At 49.4% G+C, this 23664-nt stretch overlaps 1 protein-coding gene, 1 long non-coding RNA gene and 1 other non-coding gene across 14 annotated transcripts; 2 read left to right on the top strand and 1 right to left on the bottom strand.

Moving 5' to 3' along the window:
* Positions 1-1340: 1340 nt before the first annotated feature.
* On the bottom strand, positions 1341-21291 carry SMARCC2 (SWI/SNF related BAF chromatin remodeling complex subunit C2). 12 transcript variants are annotated; one of them, XM_086713083.1, is made up of 30 exons: positions 21125-21291; positions 18912-19031; positions 17702-17787; positions 17152-17233; positions 16958-17050; positions 16288-16357; positions 15988-16057; positions 15224-15299; positions 14790-14921; positions 14575-14690; positions 14071-14195; positions 12981-13040; positions 12822-12859; positions 12406-12536; positions 12066-12137; positions 9809-9922; positions 9177-9330; positions 8399-8491; positions 8046-8162; positions 7891-7953; positions 7291-7549; positions 6895-7056; positions 6568-6632; positions 6229-6364; positions 5980-6146; positions 5429-5563; positions 3426-3807; positions 3048-3131; positions 2703-2768; positions 1341-2152 (listed from the first exon to the last, which is right to left on the bottom strand). In XM_086713083.1, exons 1-30 carry the CDS (start codon positions 21233-21235, stop codon positions 2076-2078), a joined length of 3456 nt encoding a protein of 1151 aa, XP_086569209.1. In that variant the 5' UTR covers positions 21236-21291; the 3' UTR covers positions 1341-2075. The 12 variants fall into 12 exon arrangements, with proteins under 12 accessions (XP_086569209.1, XP_086569208.1, XP_086569204.1 ...); XM_086713082.1 differs by having other exon boundaries at positions 8046-8165; positions 21125-21290; XM_086713078.1 differs by having other exon boundaries at positions 2703-3131; positions 8046-8165.
* Positions 21279-23253, top strand: LOC147579095 (uncharacterized). The gene is made up of 2 exons (XR_015253545.1): positions 21279-22372; positions 23132-23253. It is a non-coding gene; the product is annotated as an uncharacterized LOC147579095 (long non-coding RNA).
* On the top strand, positions 22088-22169 carry TRNAS-CGA (transfer RNA serine (anticodon CGA)). The gene has a single exon. It is a non-coding gene; the product is annotated as a tRNA-Ser (tRNA).
* Positions 23254-23664: the final 411 nt, after the last annotated feature.

The raw sequence follows: 23664 nt of genomic DNA, 5'->3' as shown, positions 1-23664 counted from the left end.
GTGCGGTTCTGCTTTCCTTCCCAAGCAGGGTGGAGGGGGAGAGAGGGTCAATAGACCAGGGGTTGGGAAAGCTGGGAAAGGGCTTGAAGGATCCATCTTTGTCATTGAAGAAATGCTGGCCCCATTCATTTATGCTAAAGCCATAAATCCCTGTAGGACCAAGACTGGCCACCCTTGTTCTATCCTATCCAGCTGAGTCCTCTCCTAGCCCTCCAGCTGGCTAAACCCAGCCTTTACCCTCCCAAACACTGAAGTCCTTTTGTGGAGGAAGCCCAGGGAGTGTCTGAATGGAGCTAAAGCCAGGCCATATTAGCACAGCCTGAGCCTGTCTGTCACCTTGGCAGGGCTAGAGGCCAATAATAACAAGTCTGTGAGATGCCTGCCTTCTTCCCGCCTAATAAGGGAAGGAATGGAGCCATTACTTCTGAAAGGATAAGTATACAAAATCTCCAGGTTGTGAGGATGTCCTTCCAAGTCTCAAACAGCTATTTTTAGGGCAGGTGAAAGCCTCTGCCCAGCTCCCATACCAGTGCACAGTCCTGACCGCTGTGCTGCCTTTAGCCTGTTGTGGAGAGAGGCCCAGTATCTGTGCCTGGCTTGCTCAGTGCCTCTCCAGCCCAGGTGCGAGCCCCTGGGAAGGACTCCTGGAAGACTCCCCCCAGCCCAATCCCACTGCCTGACAGCCACAGGTAAGAGAACACAGAAGGCATTCACAAGATGGAACTGAAAGCAAATTAATTTATAAAAAAAAAAAAAAAAAGAAAGAAAGAAAAAAGAAAAAGAAAACAAAAGAAAAGAAAAGAAAAAAATTTACAGAAAACTTTTGAACAGAAGAAAGGTGCGAAGACGCAGAGGAAGAGAAACACGGGACGTGAGGAACAAAGCTTGGTGGGAGGGACCGGGAAGGAACTGGTGGCGAGCCTGGAGTCCCATCTGCCTTCACATCAAGGATGTAGAAGGGAGAGACGGTAGGGGAGGCAGTGGAATCCAGGGAGCAGAGCCTAGCTGCAAGCTGGCAGTAGGCACTACCCTAGGTCGGGCACCCCTCCACTGTCCCTAAATCCCAGGGAACCCCTAGCTACCAGTCAAGGTTCTGATGGTACTGGGGGAAGAGGGAAGAGGTTAGAGGGGTGACCCACCAAGTCATAAGGAGGTGCTTAAGTGCTTTTTGAAAAATTCAGGTTAACAACTCCCCATCCTCTCTAGTTCCCTTCTCCATGTCTTCTAGGAGCCCAGTGACAGGGCCCAGGGAGGAGGAAGAACAGTGCCCTTTCTTCCTCTATTACCTACCACAGGAATCCCCAAAATATGTTTCCCCACCAAATACACATACGCTGACATCAACTACGCAGGTGACTTTTAAAAACACAAAACTGACATTCAGAGGGAAAGGGGTCATTGGCTGAGCTGGGGTGGCCTAGAACAGCAACACTGAGGAAGCAGCAGGAGAGATTAGTAGGAATAAACTGGGGATGGGGCGGCTGAGGGGGGTGGGGAATTGATTCGGTCACTAACGGGGGGGCTGGAAGAGACAGATTCGGCACCCTATTCTATCCCCAGAGCTCTCCCAGAACCTTAAATCCCCCTTTCCTGTCACCTCCCTCCTCCAAAAAATGTAAAAGTTGGGTGGGGTGGTTTTTTTTGTTTGTTTTGTTTTGTTTTGAGTGGGTGGAGGAAGCTGCAATGTGGCTTTTTTCTCTACTTCCTTTAAAGGGCTTAATTTTGTTTTATCCATAAAAAATGCAGTAGCTTTGAGGGGGGTGCACCCTTAGAAGTGGTTAATTAGAACCTTGTAGAAACACTTTTCCCCAGCCCTTTCTTCAAGGGCAGCATCCCCATCCTATCCTCTCTCCCAGAAATTAGAAACATCTTTTAAACAGAAGTCCTTGAATAATCCAATATAAAAATGCATGCCCCTGACAGGCATGGCGGGGGCTTTGGAGGGGCAGGAGGAGCTTTCCTTACGTAGTGATGAACTCTCCAGGCTGGGGAAGGGTCCCAGTGGTGGGGAGAGGGCTGTTCCTGGAACCTTGATCTCCATAGGGGGTGAGGGAGAGAGATGTCTGGCTGGCTCCTCACTGTGGAGGTGGCACAGGGGTGACTGTGCCTGGGCTTGGGGCCGTGGGGTCTGGAGGCAGGGGGGTACCTGGGTCTGTGGAGAAAAGGAAGACGAATCAGCTAGGGTGAGCAGGAGAGAGATCCAGACCCAGGCCACCACAGACAAACAGAACTGGGCATGGCATGCAATGGGTGGGTAGGTGACTGAGGTACCCACAATGTAAACTTCATTTCCCAACACCCTCTCCCACCTCATACTGGGAAAACTGAAATACCCCAAATCTTTCTGCCCCCAAGGAAACTCTCTAAATGGGGCATTCGAACGTGATGGGAACAAGCAAAGGGGATGCCAATCATCATGCAAACAGGTAGCTGTTTTTCAAGTTTACAACTGAGATGCTGTGCCTTAGGACTCCTCCGTGACCCACCAGTGAAAGGCCCCAACGTCATCCCAGAGGTGGCAGCTGCCAGGGTGGGGACTGGTGGAGGACAGCCAGAGAGGCCCTTCCCCCTGTATTCTAATTTACCAGAGCGTTCAAAAAGGATTGTGGAGTTCTCGTGCCTAAGCCCTTCCCCCTACCTGCCCCCCATCCCTCCATGTAACCCCTCTCCCTCACCCTTCTCCCCTCCAGGACCCTTCTCACCTGGCAGTGGGCTGGCACTGGGCAGGAGGTTGCCCTGAACAGCTGCCACAATGGCAGGGCTCTGGGCTGCGGCGGATCCGAGCCCCGGCCCGAGAGGCAAGGAAGATGGCATGGTGGTGGTCGCCGGCAGGTTAGGATGTAGAGGGTTCGCCATGGACACAGGCAGGTTAGGTGGGGGAAGAGTGCCCGGGGCAAACGGGAGATGGTGGTGATGCCCATGCAGGTTAGGAGGAGGGGGCAGGTTAATACTGATGGAGTCAGCTAGACTACCAAATGGGATGATGGATGGAGCGGGAGGAGGAGGAGGAGGCGGCATGCCAAAAGGCAAACCCAAAGGAGCATTACCCGCCACGCCTGGGTGCCCGCTGCCTGGCACTGCCCCTGGCATCATTGAGGGAGGAGTTTGTTGGTTGGGGAACGGTGAGGGGCCTGGAAACACAGAGGAGAGACCAAGGAGGTTAGAGGCATAAAACCTCCCTTACCAACTCACTGTCCCAGCAAGGATAACCTAGCCACTCCTCAGCACCACTTTTCCTGATACGAGAATAAGTGATAAATCCCTGGAATAAAATTCCAAAGCTCTGGGTCTGGGGCAGGATTGCTGTTGTCTCAAGGATATAACAGAGGTGAGAGAGAACCCATCTGCAGAAATTTCCAGTCCTGTCACAGATCCCTTTTGAGGGAGCCCTCTAATCAGCAAGGGTTCCAGAACCCAGAACTTACCATGGGGTCCAGGGGGGGGTACCCCTGGCGGAACCACCCCAGGCTGGGGGGCTCCAGCTGGCTGCTGCTGCTGCGGCCCTGCCGTTGACCCTGCGGGCCCAATCTGTTCAGAGGGGCCCATGCTTCCAGGAGGGGCCCCGCTGCCAGCAGGAGCAGGGGCCACAGAGGCCGGAGCCATGGCCAAGCTGTGAACTGCGGGTGGCCCAGCAGTGCCCGCAGGTGGGATAGGCTGGGAGCCTGGGGGCAGGGCTGGTGGTGGCTGCTGCTGCTGTTGGTGCATTTGTTGGAAGTGCTGCTGCCGGGCCCTCATCTCTGCGTACTTCAGCTGCTCCATGTGGAAGGCTTGTCTGTCGGCCAGGAGCTGCTGCCTCTGATACTCCAGCTGCCAGTGCCAATTGAGTACCGTTACCCACGTTCACAAGATCACAAAGGCAAACACCTTGCCCCCTGCTTTGTCTTCTGACAAATCCAGCCTCTCATTCTGGCAGTTCCCCACAACACATGTAAATCTTGTGCTTGGGCTTGCCCTGCCCTCCCCTGTCCTCCCCTTAAGAATTCCCATGACCATGTCTTCTGGCTGCCCACATGGCTTCTCACTACAGTGGAGTTAATCTAGTGGGGACCCTTACTCATTTCAGCTTTGAAGCTTTGAATCTGACATTATGTTCATTTGGAAAACGCTTCCAATTCCTCTTGTCAACTTGCGTTTTCTTCCCCCAAAATTGGCTAAAACACTCACCATTTTTAGGAAGCCATCCCAGATCAACTCATTAGCCTCTGAGCTTTGCCTTTATTTTGTTATATCTCAGGACTTATATACGTGATTTAGAATCTTTTAATTTGAATTTGTCAGATACTTTAAGCATTCACTTTTTGATGCCTCTGTATTGAATATTGGATATCTCCAATTAAACTGCAGGTTCTCTGAGGTTAGGATCCCTGTTTTCTATTTCTTTTTATATGGTCTCAAAAACAAAATGGTTTGGGGTGCCTGACTGGCACAGTTGGTTAAGCATCCGACTCTTGATCTCAGCTCAGGTGATGATCTCACATTTGTGAGTTCAAACCCCACATCAGGCTCTGCGCTGATGGTGCAGAGCCTGCTTGGGATTCTGTCTCTGCTTCTCTCTGCCCTTCCCCTGTCTGTATGTGCGCGCTCTCTCTCTCTCTCTCTCTCAAAATACATAAAAATTTTTAAAAAAATGGTTTAATACATTGTCCATCCCATCCCCCTTCCAAGTTTACCTCCTGGATCTGAAGCCCCCTCCCTCTCATCATCCCTTAAACCTGCTCACTCATTCAACGATATTCACACTCTACAATGGGTAAAACACTGGTCGAGGACCTGGAAATGAGGCAATCAAAAAAATAACTAGATGGTTAAGCGTCCAACTCTTGATTTTGGCTCAGGTCATGAGCTCTGCAATGGGCTTAGAGCTGGGCATGGAGCCTGCTTAAAATTCTCTCTCCCTTTCCCTCTGTCCCTTCCCTGCTTGTGTCTTGCTCTCTCTTTCTTGCTCCCAATAAATAAATAACTAAATTTAAAAAACAAAAAAAACAGGGGGTGCCTGGGCTGGGCAGCTCAGTTGGCTGGGTGTCCCACTCTTGATTTCAGCTCAGGTCATGATCCCAGTGCCCAGGGAACAAGCCCCGAGTCAGGCTCCACGCTTAAGCCTGCTTAAGACTCTCTCTCTCTCTCTCTCTCTCTCTCTCTGCCCCTCTCCCTTGTTCATGCTCTCTAAAATTAAAAAAATTAAAAAACAAAAACAAAAAACAAAAACAACTAAGATCTCTGCCCCATGATGCTAACATTCTATGGGACCTCAGGCTCCAAGCTTCACCTGTGGGTCACTTGTCCTTAACTGCCTGGAGTTAACTCCTCCTGCTCCTCTGCTGTGAAGCCCTGTTACTCTCAGGCTTTCTGCACTGTTGCTCACCCCCATCCTGAACCAAGGTATAGCTCAGAGGCAAGGTTCCACTGGCCAGCAGGGGATGCTACTCACTGCCTCTCGCTCCCGGTCCATGATCGTCTCCAACTCTTCAAAGTGCCGGAGTTTGATCTCCAACTTTTTCATCTGGGTCTCCACCAGCAGGGCCACCAGCGATTTGATCTTCCTCTCCTCCACGGCGGCCAGGTGCTAGGGAAGGCAGGGAGGGCAACACATGAGTGGGAGGGCCCCGCAGGAGACATGCCAGGGAGAGGGTGGCAAGGTGGAAGCTGGCAGGTTTTAAGAAAGAACTTGCTGTGGTCACAACCCACAGAGTAGCAAAGCATTCATATTCTTAAAAGAATATGAAAGAAAAAAAAAAGAGAGTGAGTAGCAAAGGATAAGACAAAATCAAATAATTAGAGGGTAAAAACAGGCCTAATGCTAAAAAGCTTCAAGAAGCTTAGAAAAGAGATGACCAACTCTCCCTCTCAGGATCAAAATGAGAAGAAAACAGACCAGGATCATGGAAGTGAGGAGCACAGGAAGATTTCCTCCAGATGAAGGGAGATCAGAGAAGGGGGCAGCTCCATCCCTGGGGGGTCTTCTGGGTCTCTGGCCCTCACCTTGGCCTTCACAGCGGCAGCAGCCAGGGCAGCAGCAGCAGCGGTGGAGAGATTGCCCTCGCCGATGTCCCGCTCCACTTTCGTCTTCCTCTCCCCCTCTGACTCCACCACTTCCTTCAGCACCTCCTCCTGCCCCTCCTTTGGTTCCTTCTCCTTGTCGGGGTCGACTGCGTCAGAAAAAAGGTGGGGTCAGCCCTACAGCCCCACTTTTCCTTCCTGGACCCCCAACCACCATGCTGGGAAGCTCACCTATTGGGTCCCCATCGCTCTTCTCTGACTCCTTCTCGCTGTCACCTTGCTTCCCTTTCTCTTCATCCTTCTTGGGAACCTCGCTGGTTTTCTCTTTCGCTTCTTCCTCGACAGCCCCAACTCCTTCTCGGGGCTCCTGAAGTCCCAGTGAAAGAAAAGTAGACAATATCAGGGTAGCTGCTACTCACACAAAGGGCCCAGACTGGGAAATGAATTTTCACCCCGCAGTTTGGAGGTACCTGTACTCCAGACAACAGCCCCACCTAAGCCCAGCACCCCCTTCCCCACCGTGCCACCCCAGGACCTCCACCCTCCCAGCCCAGCTCATTGACACTATACCTTGGCCTCCTTCTTCTCCTCTGTGGCCTGGCCCTCTGCCCGTGCCTCATCAGTCCCGCTCTCCTCTAGGCCCGTGGGAAGAGGAAATGGGAAATGTCTGATACAGAGACCGTCTCTGGGACACTTTTCCAAAAGCCCCCTCTCCTACCCAAACTCTTAGTGACAGGACTGGCAGGGAGCCACAGTCCCTAAGATGGAGTCCTGGGGAAAATAAAAACCCTGCCAATTGTCCCCATTCGACAACTCGAAGCAGGGACAGCACAAGGATATGAGGTGGCTCTGGGTCTTCGTGACAGGGGAGAACTCTGGGAACTTTCCAGGTCTTACCGATCCGCTCAGGCTCATCAGAGGTGGTTCCAGCGATACCACTGCTTTCCAGACCGAAGGCTGGGTCCGCCTTGCCTGTCACTTTGGCGGCTTCCTCCACTTTCCGAACGTGGGCCTCCACCAAGGCTGTGGGTACTTCTTCCTTCATTTTGGAGAACTCTTCTGCAAGATCCAGAGAGGACAAGGCTGGGGCAGGGGCAGGCAGGCAGTTCTAACTGTCCCTATGAAAGCGGCCTCACAAACCCATCTCTTCATCTAGACCAGCACGGAGCTAGACAGGTGCCTGAGCTGACGCCAGCAGCAGACAACGCCAGCAAGGCAGCCAAACTGGAGGGGCTTTCAAGGTCTGAGTAACCAGCCCTTCAAACCAAAGAGGCCAGGACCCCTCCACATTACCTAGGGCCGACTTCGCAGCAGCAGAGGCGACTCGAGGATCGACGACAGAGGCCAGGAAGGCAACAGTGCTCATAACAGGGTTGCCTGACTGACTGAAGGGGATAGGCTGGTAGGCCAGGGGGCCCAGGGAGGCCTCTGAGTCCTCCAGGTACGGGTCTTCAATGGGAAGACGAAGAAAATGCAAGATGCACTCATCCTGCGTGCGGCTTCCCACGTGTTCTGACACTTTGTTCCAGTCATCTTTGTACATTTCCAGTGCCTGGTGGTAGTGGTGGAGACACAACTTCCTTACTTAGCCACTTTCCTTGAAGGTCAACTCCCCCCATCCTACTAAGGGTAGCGGGCTTCAAAGATCTCTGTGTTGTGGTGTTTGTGGAGTCTGCTGGGTCCCAGGGGAATCTCCAAGTAGCACTAAGAAAGGATATGGAGTTAATGAAATGGCCCAAATGCCTGGCCTGGAGCTGTTCCCTGGGGCAGGTGCAGCAGGCAGCGGGGAGGAGACACACTGGGGACAAGATCACGCTCTCTGCACTCACAGGTGCAGCTGGCACCCTGGCCACTTCTGTTTTCATAGAACTCTCCTTTCCTTGCCCAAATTACCTCTAAGAGTAGCAGGGTCTCCTGTTCCGTCCACTCTCGAGTGGCACTGGCTGCAGCTTTACTCTGCAGGAGAAACATGCAGGTCAGAGAGAGGAGGCCATGACTTCCAGAGAGTGAAGGTGCTCCACCCCTGAAGTTGGCCCACACCCCCGTACCTTGGAGGGGACGTTCTTCTTTGTGTACATGTCTGTGCGCAGCCCGAAGTTCTGCATGTCTGTTGGTTTCTCTTTACCTTTGTCAGGGAAGTTGAGCATTTGCTGGGAAGCAGAGGTCTGCTATTTGTGGAGGGAAAAGAAAGAGGTGAGTACAAGTGACCGCAGGAGCTAGGGGCAGACAGAGAGAGAAAACAGACAGAAGGAGTTTCCTTCCCAAAGCCAGGGACACCCCTGAGTGGGACTTCCTCCCTCACTGCTGTAGCTCCTCTGCTCTCATGTCTCTTCTTCCCCGAGCAGGGGCCCCCCAATAAAGGGGCAAATAAGAAGCCCAGCGGGGTCTACACCCCACCTACCAGCTCTGGCTTGCCCTTAGCCGTCTCTGGCACCAGGTCATCCAGCTCTTTGCCCTTTCGCCCAGCCTTGGTATCAGCATCAACCTGGCGGCCCTGGGAGACAGAGCTTGGCGTCATGGAAGCTGGGCAGGAAATGACCAGGCCAAGGCCCTGGAGGCCTCAAGACCAAATGCTGGGCGGCCCGCAAGCTCTGGGGGCACTCATGCCACTGTTCCATTTTCCCTTAATGATTAATTAGATCTGTAGTTGGCATGATACCCATTTATATTCACAAATATCTTTACAGGTTCCCTTAGGAGCTGGACAATTTAGGTTCTAATCCTAGATTTGGTACTCTGTGATCTTGGGCAAGCCACATATTCTGTCTTCTCTTAATTTTTGTAATGTATGAAATGGAAGTGGAAAAAAATGGAAGTGATCATAATTATGAGGCAAAAACGGAAAAAAAAATGTTGGAAACATGACAAAGTTAAAAAATTTCATGCAACTTCATTTTCAGCCATCTTTCTCTATCTCTTCCGTGCCCTACCCTGGCCTGTCTGCTCCTCAAGAACAAGGAGCATCTCTTCTCCCTCAGCAAGTCCTCACAGTCTCAGGTACAGAGGCTGAGAGAGGGTGCTAAACACACGGGCTGATTCCTGTGGCCCTTTGCATCCCATGGAAAAGGAAGAAGCCTCAAAACACTCCTGAACCATTACCCTAAAAAACCAGAAAAAGAAAAGTCCAAAGAAGCCCAGTTTCTCCCAACCCGACCCTGCCCCACAGCCCCTCACCCTACCTGCGGTGTCTTGGGCTGCAGAGGCACCAGCCCTGACGGCGTGTCTGCTAAGACATGGAAGTGAGAGGTGGGCGGAGGCCCCATCGGGGTTGGTCGACTCTCAGCATCCACCTGGTAGTTAATAAGACCCCACTGCTCTAGGAAGGCATGGACCCTGGGAGGAGAGAGGTGGAGACAGGGTCACATGGGACAGCCAGAAAGGGGCAGAAGTGGGGCATAACACTCCCTCTCCTCAGCCCTCTTCTCTGCTCATTCTGCTCCCTGGGAGATCCCATCTCCTCCCACACCCTAAATGCCAGTGACCCCCAGGTCTACCTACATATCCAGCGGGGACCTCTCTCCATAACCACTCACCTACTAGACCTCTTCTCCTGGATAGCCAGTAAAATCGAAGCAGGATCCTTCAACTACAGACGTACTCCTTCTCCTTTTTCCCACATGCCAGAGAATGCCACTGCCATTCCCTCAAGTCACGCGTGCCCTGAATATGAACTCTGCCTTTCTCTAGAGGTGTTTTTTTTTTTTTTTCCTTCTTATTCCCCTACGCTCCTTGCTGGCAGCCCCCCTTCTGCCAAGAGACATCTGTGGGCAGACATCCTTATGCACCCCCTTCCCCTCAGCTGCAGACCCACCTCATGATGGCACAGACGTCACCCGCCAGGTTCCTGCGGCAGGCAGTGGAGGTAAGATACTCTTGGGGGTTCAGCCGGTAAGTGTCAATCATGAAGTTTCGATAAGCCAGGTAGCTTCGGAGAGAGACAGAAAGATGAACAAGAGGAAGAAAAAATAAGTCCATTGAGGACTGAAGGGTAGGAAAAGTGATAAAAGGGCTGACGATCCCTCCTGTGCGACAAAGAGGAAAGAGCAGATCATTTGCCTCGGCAAACACTGAGGGTTTACTAGATGTGAGGGCTTCAAACACTGCTACATTTTCCTTGATGGGGGGTTTTTAGCGAAATGAATTATCTCCTTGGCTGTAGTTAGGGGAGTTTTACCCAGCCTTTGAACAAGTAATAAAAACAGAAGAAAGGTGCCTTTATTTCCAAAGACAGGTGTTAAGGGGAGGTCTATCCATGCCTCCAACTAGTCAACATGATGTGGTATAAAGAATATATGTTTTTGTTTTTTAATTAAGCTCTACACTCAATTGAACTCACAATCCAGGGATCAAGAGTCACAGGCTCTATCTGGCTGTTGATAGAGCCTGTGACTCTTGATCTTGGGGTCATGAGCTCAAGCCCCACACTGGGTGTAGAGCTCACTAAAAAAAAAAAAATAAAATAAAAGAATAAAAAATAATATATGTTTTGAAGGTGGAAAGATCTAAGTTCAAATCCCAGTTCTACCTGGCCTTGGGCAAGTTACTTAAGTTTTTTGAACCTCAGTCTCCTAATCTGTAAAGTGGAGTATCTGCTGAAGAATAGAAACGTCTACAGACATCTAGTACAGTGCCTGGCACATTTCAGGAGTTCAGTAAATGGTAGCTATTATGTGGTGTGCCATAAAGTTTGAGAACATGAGCCAGTATAAAGGATTCAGATCCTGGTTTTTCTACTTACTGGCTGTGTGATCTTAATCAAGTGACTTAACCTCTTTGTACCTCAGTTTCCTAATCAGTTAACTGGAGAGGATAATAGGACCTACCTCTAAAGGTAATGTGAAGATTAGTCAATGCATGTAAGACACATAGGATAGTGTCTGGGAGATAAACTTTCAATAGATACAGGCAATTATCACTATTTACTATCTTACATCAAGACCGCAAAGTGTAGAACAGTTCTAAATCCAACCCTGCCTACAGACTATGTTGAACTCATGTGACTGGGTCACCACTGCCTTTTCCTTTGGAGAAAGCAAGGCTTCGTCCTATACTGCTTTCCCCAGGAAGAGAAGAGAACCACAGGCTACAGGGAAAGAAACACAGTGGGAAGGCAAGATGGCCCCAAAGAGGGGAAGCTAAGGAACATCTGAGAAGCAGGCTCGTTCAGTTCTTAGGGGGATCAAAGCTTTCTCACCCTTCTCATCGTGGTATTTCTCCTGGAGCACCTCTAACCATAGAAGATTGTCAAGACTCATCCAAAGCCAAACAGGTTTAGCCTGAGGCAACACCTTGAAGAAGATAGAGACTTCCAAGCCCCAAGCCTGCACTTTACATAACACTTCTCTCCAGAGAGCCCTCTCCATCCCTTAATTCAAAGGCTTGGAACTTCAGAGCTCTTCCTCTTGTTTTTCTATTAAAACCTACTCTTCGAGACCAGCCTGGTAATAGTCACTTACATTTTAGTCAAAGCTATTATTTATGCTATTTGCATTTTATTATTTATTTATTTATTTATTTATTTATTTATTTTATTGAAATGTTTTATTTATTTTTAAGAGAGAGAGAGACAGAGTATGAGCTGGGCAGGGGCAGAGAGAGAGGGAGGCAGAATCCACAAAGCAGACTCCAGACTCTGAGCCGTCAGCACAGAGCCCGATGTGGGGCCTGAACCCGTGAACCACGAGATCATGACCTGAGACGAAGTCAGACGCCCAACCGACTGAGCCACCCAGGCGCCCCAGTATTTGCATTTTAGATATCTTAGTAACTATGGATTGGAAGGCTCTGTATTCTGTTGAAAGAAATGGAGGCATCAGAGCAGGTACCCATTTTGTACAGAAAACCATGCTTAATACTGCCCCCAGGCAAATCACAGAGAGCATGCTACTGAGGCCACAGTGCTGGGCTAGGGCTTCCTGTGGGCGGAGATCGTGTCTTTGTAAGAGTACCATAGTGCCTGGCTCATAGAAGAAGCTCAAGAAATATTTGCCAAACTGGATGGTGCTAGATCAGGAAAGCTGATCAGGGACAGGAGGGAGAAAGAGAATCATGAGCTGAGATGCCCTTACATTTCTGGAGTCTTGGACTTGTTCTTGCCGTTAAAGAACTCAGGGAGAGCCCTCCGCTCAATGGCATGAACACTGTAAGAGAAAACGGAATCGATTAAGAAGACGCTGGTGGAGATGAGAGCCCCAAAGAGAGGTAAAAGCTAGAAGGGAGGGAGGGAGAACACAGTGCTTCGTTCCTTGAGGAGAACTTCTCACAGGGCTGTAAGACTCAAAGAGACCAGGAGCTCCCCTAAAACTGAAATATACCCCAGTCTGTCTGGCTAATGAAGAAATAACGTATTTGGAGACAGGAAGAGAAGGCAAGGAAATAGGGAGGCATGAGAAGATGGAGAAAAAATACCTATTATAGTCAAACCAGGCAGCATAGCTGGGAATAATGATGTGGTGGGTCTGTTCAGTCACATTGTCCTCATGCAGGTCCGGGTTCTTCGTCTGCTCTCCCTTGTTCCCCGTACTGTTTTCATCCTCATCCTACAAGTACAGAGGCTGCTAGCCACACAGCATTCCCATTTTGCCCCTGGCGACCCTCTGCTTCTCCCACACCCCAGGAACGTGGGCACTGAGGATGGGTATGCGAATGAAGAATATAGGCCCAGAACTTGGAAAGGGTCAGAGTTTTGAGTTTTGAACAATAGCTAGAACTAGTCTAAGGTGGGAAAACTTGGGGCGATGGAAAGTTCTGAGTATCAGGAACTTTATAAGCACAAATCAGAATCCCATAGAGAGGTAAAGAAGGCTTCTCTAAACTGGCTGCACCTTGCCCGTGGTCTCCATGCTTTCATCCTCCTGTTCATCTGAAAGAGAGAGGCAGTAAAATAGAAGGTTGGAGTCTCCTGTGGGGCAGGAGAATCCTACTTTCTGAAAAGCCGCGGCAGGCTAGGGGAAGGTGACAGCTGCGCCCCCTCTCCTTCTTACCCAGGTCAGTCATGGTGCCTCCTTTGACTGGGGCTGACTCGGAATCCTTCTTAGTGTTTACTGCCAGGAAAGAGAGTCATTTTACCAGACAGGTTCTGCCCAAATCAAGCCCTTACCTCTCCACCTTTAACAAGTCTTAGAGATCTCGCTTTCTCCAAATACTTCTGTCCATCTAATCCCAAAAAACAGTAACTGCCTCCAGGCACAGTCATTGTAGGGCTTGAATCTCACCCGCCATTTTCCCTCCTTCCCCCACCCAAAATTCACTTAACTGTTTACCTATAAGGAAGCATCTTTTACTCTATGGATGTGCATAAATCATTTCTGTCTTTGACAGGTCTCCTTATTTCCATCTATGTGTCTGTAAATTCTTAATGGACAGAGTCTGACCAAATCACTCTGTAGAGGAATGGTAGGATCTTCAACATTTTTTAAAGCAGAGGACTTGCCTTAACTGAATCCATACCCAATAGCTCAGGAAAAAACATGAATACAGAAGAGAGCTGCTGTGATTGATGAGGGGGTGGAAGCCAGAACTCCTCTCTCTCAGTACCCCCACCCCCACCCCTGAAATACACTCCTGGATATTATTTGAGCTTGTCTATGGAATACAGATCATATTCCACATTTACAACTGTACAACTCTTTAGCACCACAGAGCAATGATCTCCAAGGTGGGGTTCTCACATAGGATACAAAACATGGTCCACTGGAATACAGGCAAAGAATAGAACTTCTCTTTACATTTGTTTTTTAATCTTATCTTTTACATTTTCCCATTTTTAGGTAATGTTTGCATGTATTTAATAGTGTTTCTAAAGTAATGGAATAACAGTAGACATGGACAATTTATACTTGAATACTTTACTGGTGGGGGTACATGATCAAAAACAGTTTGGAGACAACTACTGTCAGGCGTAAAGCACAGTCCACACCTCAGATATGGATATGATGTCAGGACTGTCCATGGTGATGAAAATAATTTTAATAACCAGCTAAACTGAAGGGAGAGTTCCTTAAGACCTGGAGCTGGGCCTGGGAAATCAGCCCTCTCCAAAGGTGGGTCCCAGGGGTTTGTTGTGGCCCATACCTGTTTTAGGCAATGTCACCTCCTCTACATTGGGGACTGGTGAAGGCTCATCCATGTCCTTTGTTAGGTCTTCTTGCTCCTCCTCTCTGTGGCCACGCTTTGACTTGGTGTAAGGTGTTGAGGGACTGGGAAGGGAAGGGAGTGAAAGAGAATCCAGTCATCTTTGGACAAAGAGTCCCTGGAAGTTGAGGTTCAAGGGGAGCAAAGCAAGAGAGAATCCCAAAGATGGAACTGAGCATACCCAGAAACCCATCACTATAGAGTACTGGGAAGTACAAAGGCTTTGCACTTGAAGATTTAGCTCTCTTTGAGTCTACTAGTGGCTGCAACCAGAATAACAACCAGGCAGCTAAAGAAGACCTCATTGTCCCTCTCAGGACATGGACAGGAATATGGCCTACCCAGGTCAGGGCCAGGTGGTTATGGGAAGGAATCTGTCCTCCCTTCCTTCAACATGGTGTGGAGAGAATGGTGAAGGTGGGGGCAGGGTAGGGGATGGCATACCCTTTCTTAGCATTTTTCTTCTTAGCTTCTGGGGTTGGTGAAGGAGAGGGAGAGCGCTTCCTCTTCTTATAGTTCCCCCCTTTCTTGTCCCGTCGGTCTGAATCTGGGCTGTTCACCTGCAGGTTGCAGAATTGGAGCAAATGTCAGCCAACAAGCCCCACTGAAGACTTATTCCAAGATTAAGGGATCAAGGTAAAAAGAAGAGGAATTTTAACCTCATCTGTCAGTGTCTTGGCTGAAATCTTCTTTCGGCGGGAGACAGGGCTTTTGTCATCATTCACCTCGTAGTCTTCCTCATTCATCCATTCATTGAAAGTGTCTGTGTCCAGAATCCACTTTGCATGAACCTGAAGTACAAAGACAGACTGTGCTGGAAAGAAGCCTGAAAGCCACAGCTCTGTCTGGGGACCCCGAACAGAAAAGCTGAAAGGTACAGGAGCCTGTGCTTCATCTCCAAATGGTGGTCTGGTCCTGGTATGAACCACTTTTTTTTTTTTTTTTAAGAATTTATTTTTAAGTAGTCTCTACACCTAACATGGGGCTTGAACTTAGAATCCCGAGATCAAGAGTCACACAGTCTACCAACTGAGCCAGGCAAGCACTCTCTGGGATACTTTTTGGGGTACTTTAGGGGACAAGAAATGCTCACCTTCCTAGGTTTCTCAGGAGTTGGAGCATCTTCCACAGATGCTTCAATTTCACTGGCTGGGATCCAAGTGTCGTAACTGCCATAGGAAATTGGTGAAGTCAGATCAATGGGATGGAGTTGTGGAAAAGTAAAGTGCAAATCTTTTACCTTTCTCATTTGCAAAAAAAGTATTGGGTTGTTAGGTTATTTTTTGGTATGATTATCTTTCCAATTGATATCGGGATTATTTTCATTATAAAATAATAAAAACAATTTCAGAAATAAAAAAAGAAAGAAAAGAGTCCCTTTAACACAACTGTTCAGTATATATTTTTCCCAGTAAATTTTTTCTGTACCATTTTGTTTTTACATAACTGCAATGTCACTAGTGTTATTTTACAATCCTACTTTTTAGCATTTAATATTTATCTACAAATTATCCATGTTATTTCTATCAGTTCAATGGCTGCATAATAGTCCACTGAGTAGATAAACAAATTGCTGAAACATTTTCCCATTGTTAGACATTTAGATTGTTTCTAACATTTACTTATCATAAATTATACTGGAAGAGCTGTTTTACACATAAAGCCCCAATCTTTTTAGCCTAAGCCTCATTTAATAAGTCCAAACCTCTCCCAAGACAAAATTCTCATAATAGATAGAAGAACAAATTAACAGACCTAAAAATAACCCCAAAAGAAAGCTTGCTTGCTTTGGTAGATGTTCTAGGGCTTCTCAGTCTGGCTCTCATACTTAAACCTGCCCTAAGACCCTGTCCTCACCTGTCAGGATAGTAGCCCCAGTGCAGAAGAACCTGCTTATCCCTCTTCATGACTGGTCGTACCCATTCCTCTGGGGGTAAAAACAGAACAAGGAGAGATGTAAACTAAAGGGGCATACAGAAAATAACAGTACACAATTTGTGTTGCAGCCAGGGACCTGGAAATAGGGATATAAGGCAGTAGGAGGGCTCAGAGTTGAAAGGAAAGAGGAGGTGCCAAGGCACTGTGCGGGGGCTGAGCAGTGCCCCCACTGCTAGTCTAAGCCATTCACTGCAGTGGCCAAGAAAACCCAGGTCTCACCTTCTTCCAGGTTCCCTGGGACGGGATACACAACATGGGAGGCATTGCTCTTATCCTCAGTGACTGTTCCCTGCATGGCACAAGGAAAAGTAGGTAAATATGGTGCCCTCCGAATTACTCATGGGTATAAATAAACCAAAATAAGATTTAACCACAGACCTGCCTTCCTAATCATATTCTGCTCAAAATGGTATTAAAGTTGGCTTGCCTTTTTTAAGCACACAACAGCTGAGAGGCAGAGGGAAATGGCTGGGATTGTGCTAATAACGAAGAAAAGCAAAGAACTAAAAGTTGCTGCAGATAATCCTCTGAACAGATAATCTACACATGGGAAATGTAAAGTTGACTATATGTCCCCAGCAGTGATATCTGCTTGTTATTATAGAGTTCCAGAGTAAAGGTTTCATTCCTCTGAAATCAGGCAATCTCTGGCTTTCCGTACCCCCAGGCCAATGCAGCCGCTAGGAACAGTGATCTAAACCTGTCAAGACTGGGAGGTGGGAGAAGCAAACGAGAAAAAGCAGCTCGAGGCTTTAAGCCTAGTCTTTTCCCAAGTAGGCAGAGGCACCTCTGCAGTAGAAAACATGTCACCTGAGGGCTGCTTATTGTATTGAAATGATCAGGAAGACAGTCATGGAGTTTCCAAAGCTCGCCTGACCCACCCACTCACCTGGTGTCTCTTGATAATGTCCTTTAATTTCCCTAGCAGTTTGGGTTCAATTTCTGGGCACAGAAAAATGTTAGGTCGAGACAGGCAGTTATTCTGTAGGGAGAAGAAAGAGATGGGATGGGATCATGGGAAAGGCGTGATTTGGATTTTCACTGAGGGAAAGGAGATGGACAAGGGAGGTTCTTGACTATTACCTGCACCAAGGATTTCTCAATGGTCATGAACATTTCCACGTTGCGGTCCATGCGTGATGGATTCTGGAAATCGTAACGCCGCCTTGAAAAGAGGCAATAACTTATAGTGAGTGTTATAGATCAGGTCTGAGGATGAGGTTAGGGTATATGACTTTTCAGCATGGGAAATCAGAAAGCAGTTTTGCTCACAACAGTTGCCAAAGTGGCCTGGGATCTGGGGTTCACTAAGCTCGACTCCATGAATCATTTGTACTTAGTCCAAAAGGACAAAGAAAAGCTTGAGATGCCAACCTAAGAATCCCCTTTCCTCTACAACACACACATTGATGCACACACACATACACACATACATACTCACTTGCTCTTAGACACTATTTTGGCTCTGATTCTCAGCCATTTTTCTGACCTAGCAAGTCACACCTACTGACCTAGCAAAGTAAGAGACTCGCAAGAAGGTCTACCTACGTTCTCCCATCCCAGAAAGACCCCAGAAAATCATAAAGGGGGAGTCCCTCTAAATGTAAGAAGCACAGAGAAGAAGGCATCTCACCATCCCTGGTCACTCTTGAATTTGTAGGCAGCTGCAAGTATGTGGCACAGGGAGCCTCCTGCTTTGAAATCTAGGAAACATTTGATCTAAAAAATTGAAATAGGAAAAAAGTATGTGAGAGTTACATCCTAGATTCTCTTATTAACAATCCTTTCACAAAATCCCATGCAAAACTAATCTCTCTCTCCAAGCTGGACTTCTTTAACCCTTATGCCACCGTATCTTGTGGCCTGGAAGAAGGGGGAGAAAGAAACCAGTATTCACAAGGCCCCACCTTGTGCCACGTACTTACTGGTTACTTCATCACCCATTACAGAACCCCTACAAGGTAGAGATATTAATCCCATCTAGAGATGAAGGGCTAGATACTCAAAAGGTTTAAATGACTTGCCCAAGATCACAGAACACCAAGTGGCAGAGCCAGGATTTGAACACAAGCCTGTGCAAATCCAAATCTCATCCAAATCCCTTTTAACCATGCCATAAGAGGGGGCACCTGGGTGGCTCAGTCGGTTAAGCGTCTGACATCAGCTCAGGTCAGGATCTCACAGTTTGTGAGTTTCAGCCCCGACGTCGGGCTCTGTGCTGACAGCTCGGAGCCTGGAGCCTGCTTCGGATTCTGTGTCTCCCTCTCTCTCTCTCTCTCTCTCTGCCCCTCCTCAGCTTGCGCTCTCTCTCTCAAAAATAAGTCAACATTAACCATGCCACAAGAGTTTCACGTATGAGCTCAGACACGCTGAGATAACCTACTGCACAAAGTATTTGTTTTTTAAGATTTTATTTTAGGGGTGCCTGTGTGGCTCAGTCGGTGAAGTGTCCGACTCCTGATCTCAGCTAAGGTCTTGATCTCAGGGTCATGAGTTCAACCCCTGTGTTGGGCTCCATGCTAGCCGTGGAGCCTACATACATACATACATACATACATACATAAATATCAAGACTTTATTTTTAAGTAATCTCTACACCCAATGTGGGGCTTAAAGTTACAACCCCCACATGCTCCAACGACTGAGCCACCCAGGCGTGCCTTGTTGCACAAAGTATCACTAAGACAAAGAGAGCGGTAAACTGGGGACTAGGGCAAGCCAGTAATGCCCTGACCAGGGATAGGGATGATAGGAAATTACTCAAATCTCAAAAAGTATAAAACTTACAAAACCCCCACAACTCCCTCTCCAGTTTGGAGGATTCCCCATGCATTCGCACTCACCGGCAGTTTAGTGAGTGGTGCATTGCTGACATGTTTGCCAAAAACTTCTTCCTGAAACTGTAGCAGCTGTACAACCAGGCTAGACAAGGACTTGTTGGTGGGTGGTTCAGCTTGTATATACTAAGAAGACAGAGGGAAAGGTAAGAAAAGGAGACTCCAGATGAATTGTCCATTATCTCCCTTATTTCTTCCCAGGGAGCTCTAGAAACATCTGGGGTAGAAAAAATAGGCTCTTCTTCCTCCACATGTCTAGTTTCTATAAAGAAAATGGCAGAAGGGAAGCCTTCTAAGCCCCTCACCAGAAGTTGACATTCTGCTGCCCCCAGCCCAACCTGCCAGCATTGGAGGCCACGGAGACTTCCTATTCTTTCTCAGCTACACCCTGAAATTGGAGTTGAAGGACCCTGATTTCTAGTTAACAACACTGAAGGTGGTAAAATTCTGAAGGTTCCTTAAGTTCAGGCAATGGAAGCAACACCTTTGAGGCTCTAAGCAAGACAACAGTGTATTTCTTGGGGTAACTCTGTGGAAGGCCAAGACTCCCCCCTAGAACGCAGCTTAATACGAAAGGTGCAAGGAAGTGAGGCAAGGCAAACAGACTGAGAGCTGAGTTTGTGCATTCTGCTTCTACTAGGAACTGGGCACAAAAGTCTTCGTAGGCTCTCCTAGATGGCAAGGACCAGCTACTAAGACCCAGCCTGGTGAGAAAGAGCAAGAAAACATCTATCCTTTCGGGGGAAACTGTATCCGAGACAAGCAACCCTGGGCCTTCTTACACATTTCCATATTATGCTACCTAGTATCCTAGCCTTCTATTCTAATTTAAACCTGAGCCAACAGGCTAACTTTCTCTTTACCTTCTGACCCCTGTTTCCTCAACCCTAATCACAGAGAAAAGTGCTCTTCTCAGTGGGAGATGTAAAGAGAGCCTTGAAGGAAAAGGTAACTGACAAAGAGCTAAGAACTTGAAAGCTGAATTTGAAAGCTCACAGGCTGTCAATCCCCCCAGGGCCAGAGACTAAGCCCCTAGACTGATCTCCCTTCCAAAAAGGTCAAAGGAAGAGGCTGGGGAACCAGAGCCTCATGCTGGGGTACAGGCAAAAGCCACAGACCCAGCAGCTGTTTGTCAGGATTCTGACACTCAGACAGACCTCTGAGATAGGGCCATAAGCAGGATCAGAGGGGCGTTCTCCTAAACAACCCATCACACTTCTGACAGGCTGCAAAGCTGGGCAGGAAGAACTGAGGAGCTGAAGGAAAACCAGAAACAGAACCTCTAACTGGGAATAGTGAAAAGGAAGAGGCAGACTATCTCCACAGAAAAACCCTATGTATAGATGTTCCTTTAAACGAGGCCTAAAGACAAAGACACCACCAGGAAGAGGTTTGACAGAAAAGTCAGGTAAGGCTTTTTGAACCCTTTGTTCACTACCTTATTATCTCCAGTTCCGAGCCGGGGGGCCAGAGATATAAAGCTGTCCTAGCCTCTGAACCCCAAACCAAAGGCAGTGCAAGGCCAGGTGGCCCAGTGACTTCATTGTGAAGCTGAGGAATGGCTTAAGAGGTCGCTGCCCAGGAACTGCTATACCCCTGCCTCCCAAGAGGTTTCCTTGCCCCTTGGATGAAAGTGGGGGACAAGCGGTAGAGACAGGTGGGCGGGGGGTGCTTCTTAGGGCTGATGAGCAGCCAAGGGCCTGCTCTGTGGCTGTTTACCGTCCTGCTTTCATCATCTCTCCGAACATACACAAAGCACTAGGGAGGCCTCAGCCTACCGGTACCTGGCTCCGTGGGGAGCTCTGGCGGGCACCGTGGCGGGCACGCTGGGGCGTGTGTGTGTGTAGGAGGGGGGGGGGGGACATCAGACACCCCGTCCACCCTCGGCTGCCTCTCCCGGAAAAGCCGGGAAGCCTCTGGCCCAGGAGAGGGTGGGCGGCTGGCACCGGGACCCGCCAGGGCAGTGGAGAAAAACAAGGGGCAGAGGGCGCAGCAGGGAGGGCGGGGGCTGGAATCCCAGGCTGCGGGGGGGGGGGGGGGGGGGCGGCAAAAGAGGCTGGGGGGAGGGGCGCGGGGCGCGGGCGGGCGCGCTGGGGCTGCTCCGGAGGCCGCGGGGGAGGGGCCGCGGGCCGCCCGAGGGTGGGCAGGATCCGGGGGGAGCTGCGGGGCCTCGGTCCCTTTGTCCCGCCCCCGGCCCCCGCGCGGCCCTGCCCGCGTACCTTCTTGTAGTTCTTGCCGAGCCAGAGCCGCACGTTGTCGAACTGGGTCACGGTGTCCGCGGCCTCGTAGTACTTCACGTTGGGCCCGCCGTCCTTCTTCCGCACCGCCATCTTCTCGGGCTCGGGCCCCGCCGCCGCCGCCCGCCCCGCTCAGCTCAGCTCCCGCCTCCTCCGCCTCCTCCTCCGCCCGCCTCCCGCCGCCTCCCGCCGCCGCGGCCGCCGCCTCCCGCCGCCTGGGCCGGCCCCGGCCGGCGCAGCGCCCCCTGCCGGCCGGTCGGGCACGGCGACGGCCAAGCGCCGGGCGCGGGACCCACCCTGGCGGTCTCCCCGGCGGCGGCGGCGGTGGCGGCGGAGGCGACGGGAGCGTTGGGGAGGCAGCCGCTTCCTGGAGGGGGCGCCCACTCCCCTGAGATCGTTCTGTACCCGACGCGAAGCCTTTCCTGCCCCTTTGCCTCTCAGCCCAGGGAATGGGGAACCTTTCTATTCCTACCCCAAGGGGACGCCCCCAGCTCACAGCACATTCCCAACCCCTCATGGAGTCCTTAATTCCAAGGAACCCCAGACCCCTTTCCCCAAGAACTTCCTCTCTTTCATCCATCCCCAGGAGTTCCCCTTTTCAACTCTTCCTGAGTCTCCCTCAGCACCCCTCTCACTCCTTAACCCGAGGAGTCCTCTAGCCGCTACCCTGGGTCCCAGTCCCTTCCCTCCAACTGCTTCCTTCACAGGCCTCGCCATCGCTTTCTAAATAGCATACGCTCTTTAAGACCCCTCTTCCCTCCCTGAGTCACCCGGTCCACCCGACTGTTCCTTTGAGTGGCATAGAAGCGAGGTAAGGGGCGAAGGGCGGGGGTCCCAAGATACACATCCTGTATGTGGTCGGAGTCGGCTTCCCATTGCCACACTCCCTCCCTGGTCGCAGTGCGGACCCCTTCTGTAAGCGCGCGGCAAAACATAGTTTTGGAAGTCACGGTGGCCGAGTGGTTAAGGCGTTGGACTCGAAATCCAATGGGGTTTCCCCGCACAGGTTCGAATCCTGTTCGTGACGGCCGCTTTTTTCCCTCTCCTTCAGGATACGTAGAAGGAACTCCCCTCGCACGTGTCTTTCCAGCATTTACCTTTCTGTGTCAGAAATAGCTGAGAGGTCTCACCTCTGGATTGGGACGGATGGAGGTGATCATGGGAAGCTTAATTTGCACAACTGTATCGGCTGCTAGGATACTGGACACCTTCGCAGTTCTGTAACTTCAGGTTTGTTAGAGCTTTGACACACGTTTCATTCTTGGGGAAGGGAATAGCAAAGGATTTGGCTGAAGAAGGGTTAGGTTTTTGGAAATCTGAATGCCTCCTGTGCTGTAATAGTTAAAATTAGAATTTCCAGGAAGAGAGGGCATCTCTGGATTTCATGACCAGAAGTCTGATTATAACTGAGACCCAGGAAAAAGCATACTCTCATTTGGATTTTTTTGAGGAGCCGCATCTCAGAAATCACTGAGCTAGGAGGGAGTAGCCTGTCAAACATAACAGCTTATGTTATGAAACATAATGGCTGGAGCTGGAGTGTGGGGAGATAACACTTCTTACTGAATGCTCATTATGTGCTAAGTACTGTTCTAAATTTTCTGTGTATTAACCGGGTTAGGGAATTAATTCCTTCTCTGACCTCTAACCCTCCTGTACTCACCTTACCAGGTTCTTCCTCCCCCCCACCCCCACCCCCACCAATTTCTGATCATAGGAAATATCTGGGATACTTGTTGAGGATGTTCTTTTTGTATTTCATTTCTTGCACAGCAGCATCTTCTCCAAGATGAATCTCCCCAAGTGCAGGGAGTTCAGTAGTAATTCATAGAGCTTTCCCCACACTTACACTTTGCAGTTTCCTGCCTTCATACCCTTTTTCATGCTCTTCTCTCCGAGATCACCCTCACCACTGTACCCTTCCTTCCTTCATACCCCATCATTTATCCCTTCCCATCCTGCACATCCTTTCATCTTTCCTCCTTGAAGCTCTTGATTCCTCCAGCTGGAACCCATCATTCTACCACCACCATCCACCTGGTTGCATGCAAGGAATCTCCTTTGACACACTTCTGTAAGAATTAAAAGTTATATTTATTCTGCTTCCTAAATATGTCTTAAGTGTGTCCATTTTTTTCAGGGTGAGGGCAGGCTAGACCCACTACTTCCTGGGGCCTTCATGAGGAAAGTAGGGTTATGAGGACCACATGAGTTAATATATGGAAAGCTACACTAAAGCATCCAGTCGTAGCCAGAGACCTTAAACCCTTTCATGGCTGCTTTTTGGGTTTCCTGACCTGGTCCCTTTTCACTAACCATTCTTTCACATTCACTACATTCTATCCACTGGCATTCCTGGTATAGTATTTGTCTGTGTTCATGCTGTTCTCTGCCTGAAATAATCTTTCTCATCCTCACCTTCTACTCAACCTCTACTTCAATGTCAGTTGTCCTGAGAAGTCTTCTCTAGTTACTTGTCACCTACAATACCCCAATCTTCCCCAGTAGGATGTAAATTCCTG

The sequence above is a fragment of the Puma concolor genome, chromosome B4, assembly GCF_028749965.1.
Source record: "Puma concolor isolate L17-30 chromosome B4, mPumCon1.1.hap2, whole genome shotgun sequence".
Lineage (NCBI taxonomy): Eukaryota > Metazoa > Chordata > Mammalia > Carnivora > Felidae > Puma > Puma concolor.
The sequence above is the reverse complement of the archived record's forward strand: the minus strand, read 5'-3'. Positions and strand labels throughout refer to the sequence as shown.

Coding starts and splice junctions, on each gene's coding strand:
- SMARCC2 (XM_086713078.1), bottom strand. CDS start 21,235: ATGGCGGTGCGGAAGAAGGACGGCGGGCCCAACGTGAAGTACTACGAG. Junction 17,234..17,701: donor TTCAAGAGTGACCAGGGATG/GTGAGATGCCTT, acceptor CCTCTTTTCAAG/GCGGCGTTACGATTTCCAGA. Junction 16,058..16,287: donor CCCAGGGAACCTGGAAGAAG/GTGAGACCTGGG, acceptor TTTTACCCCCAG/AGGAATGGGTACGACCAGTC.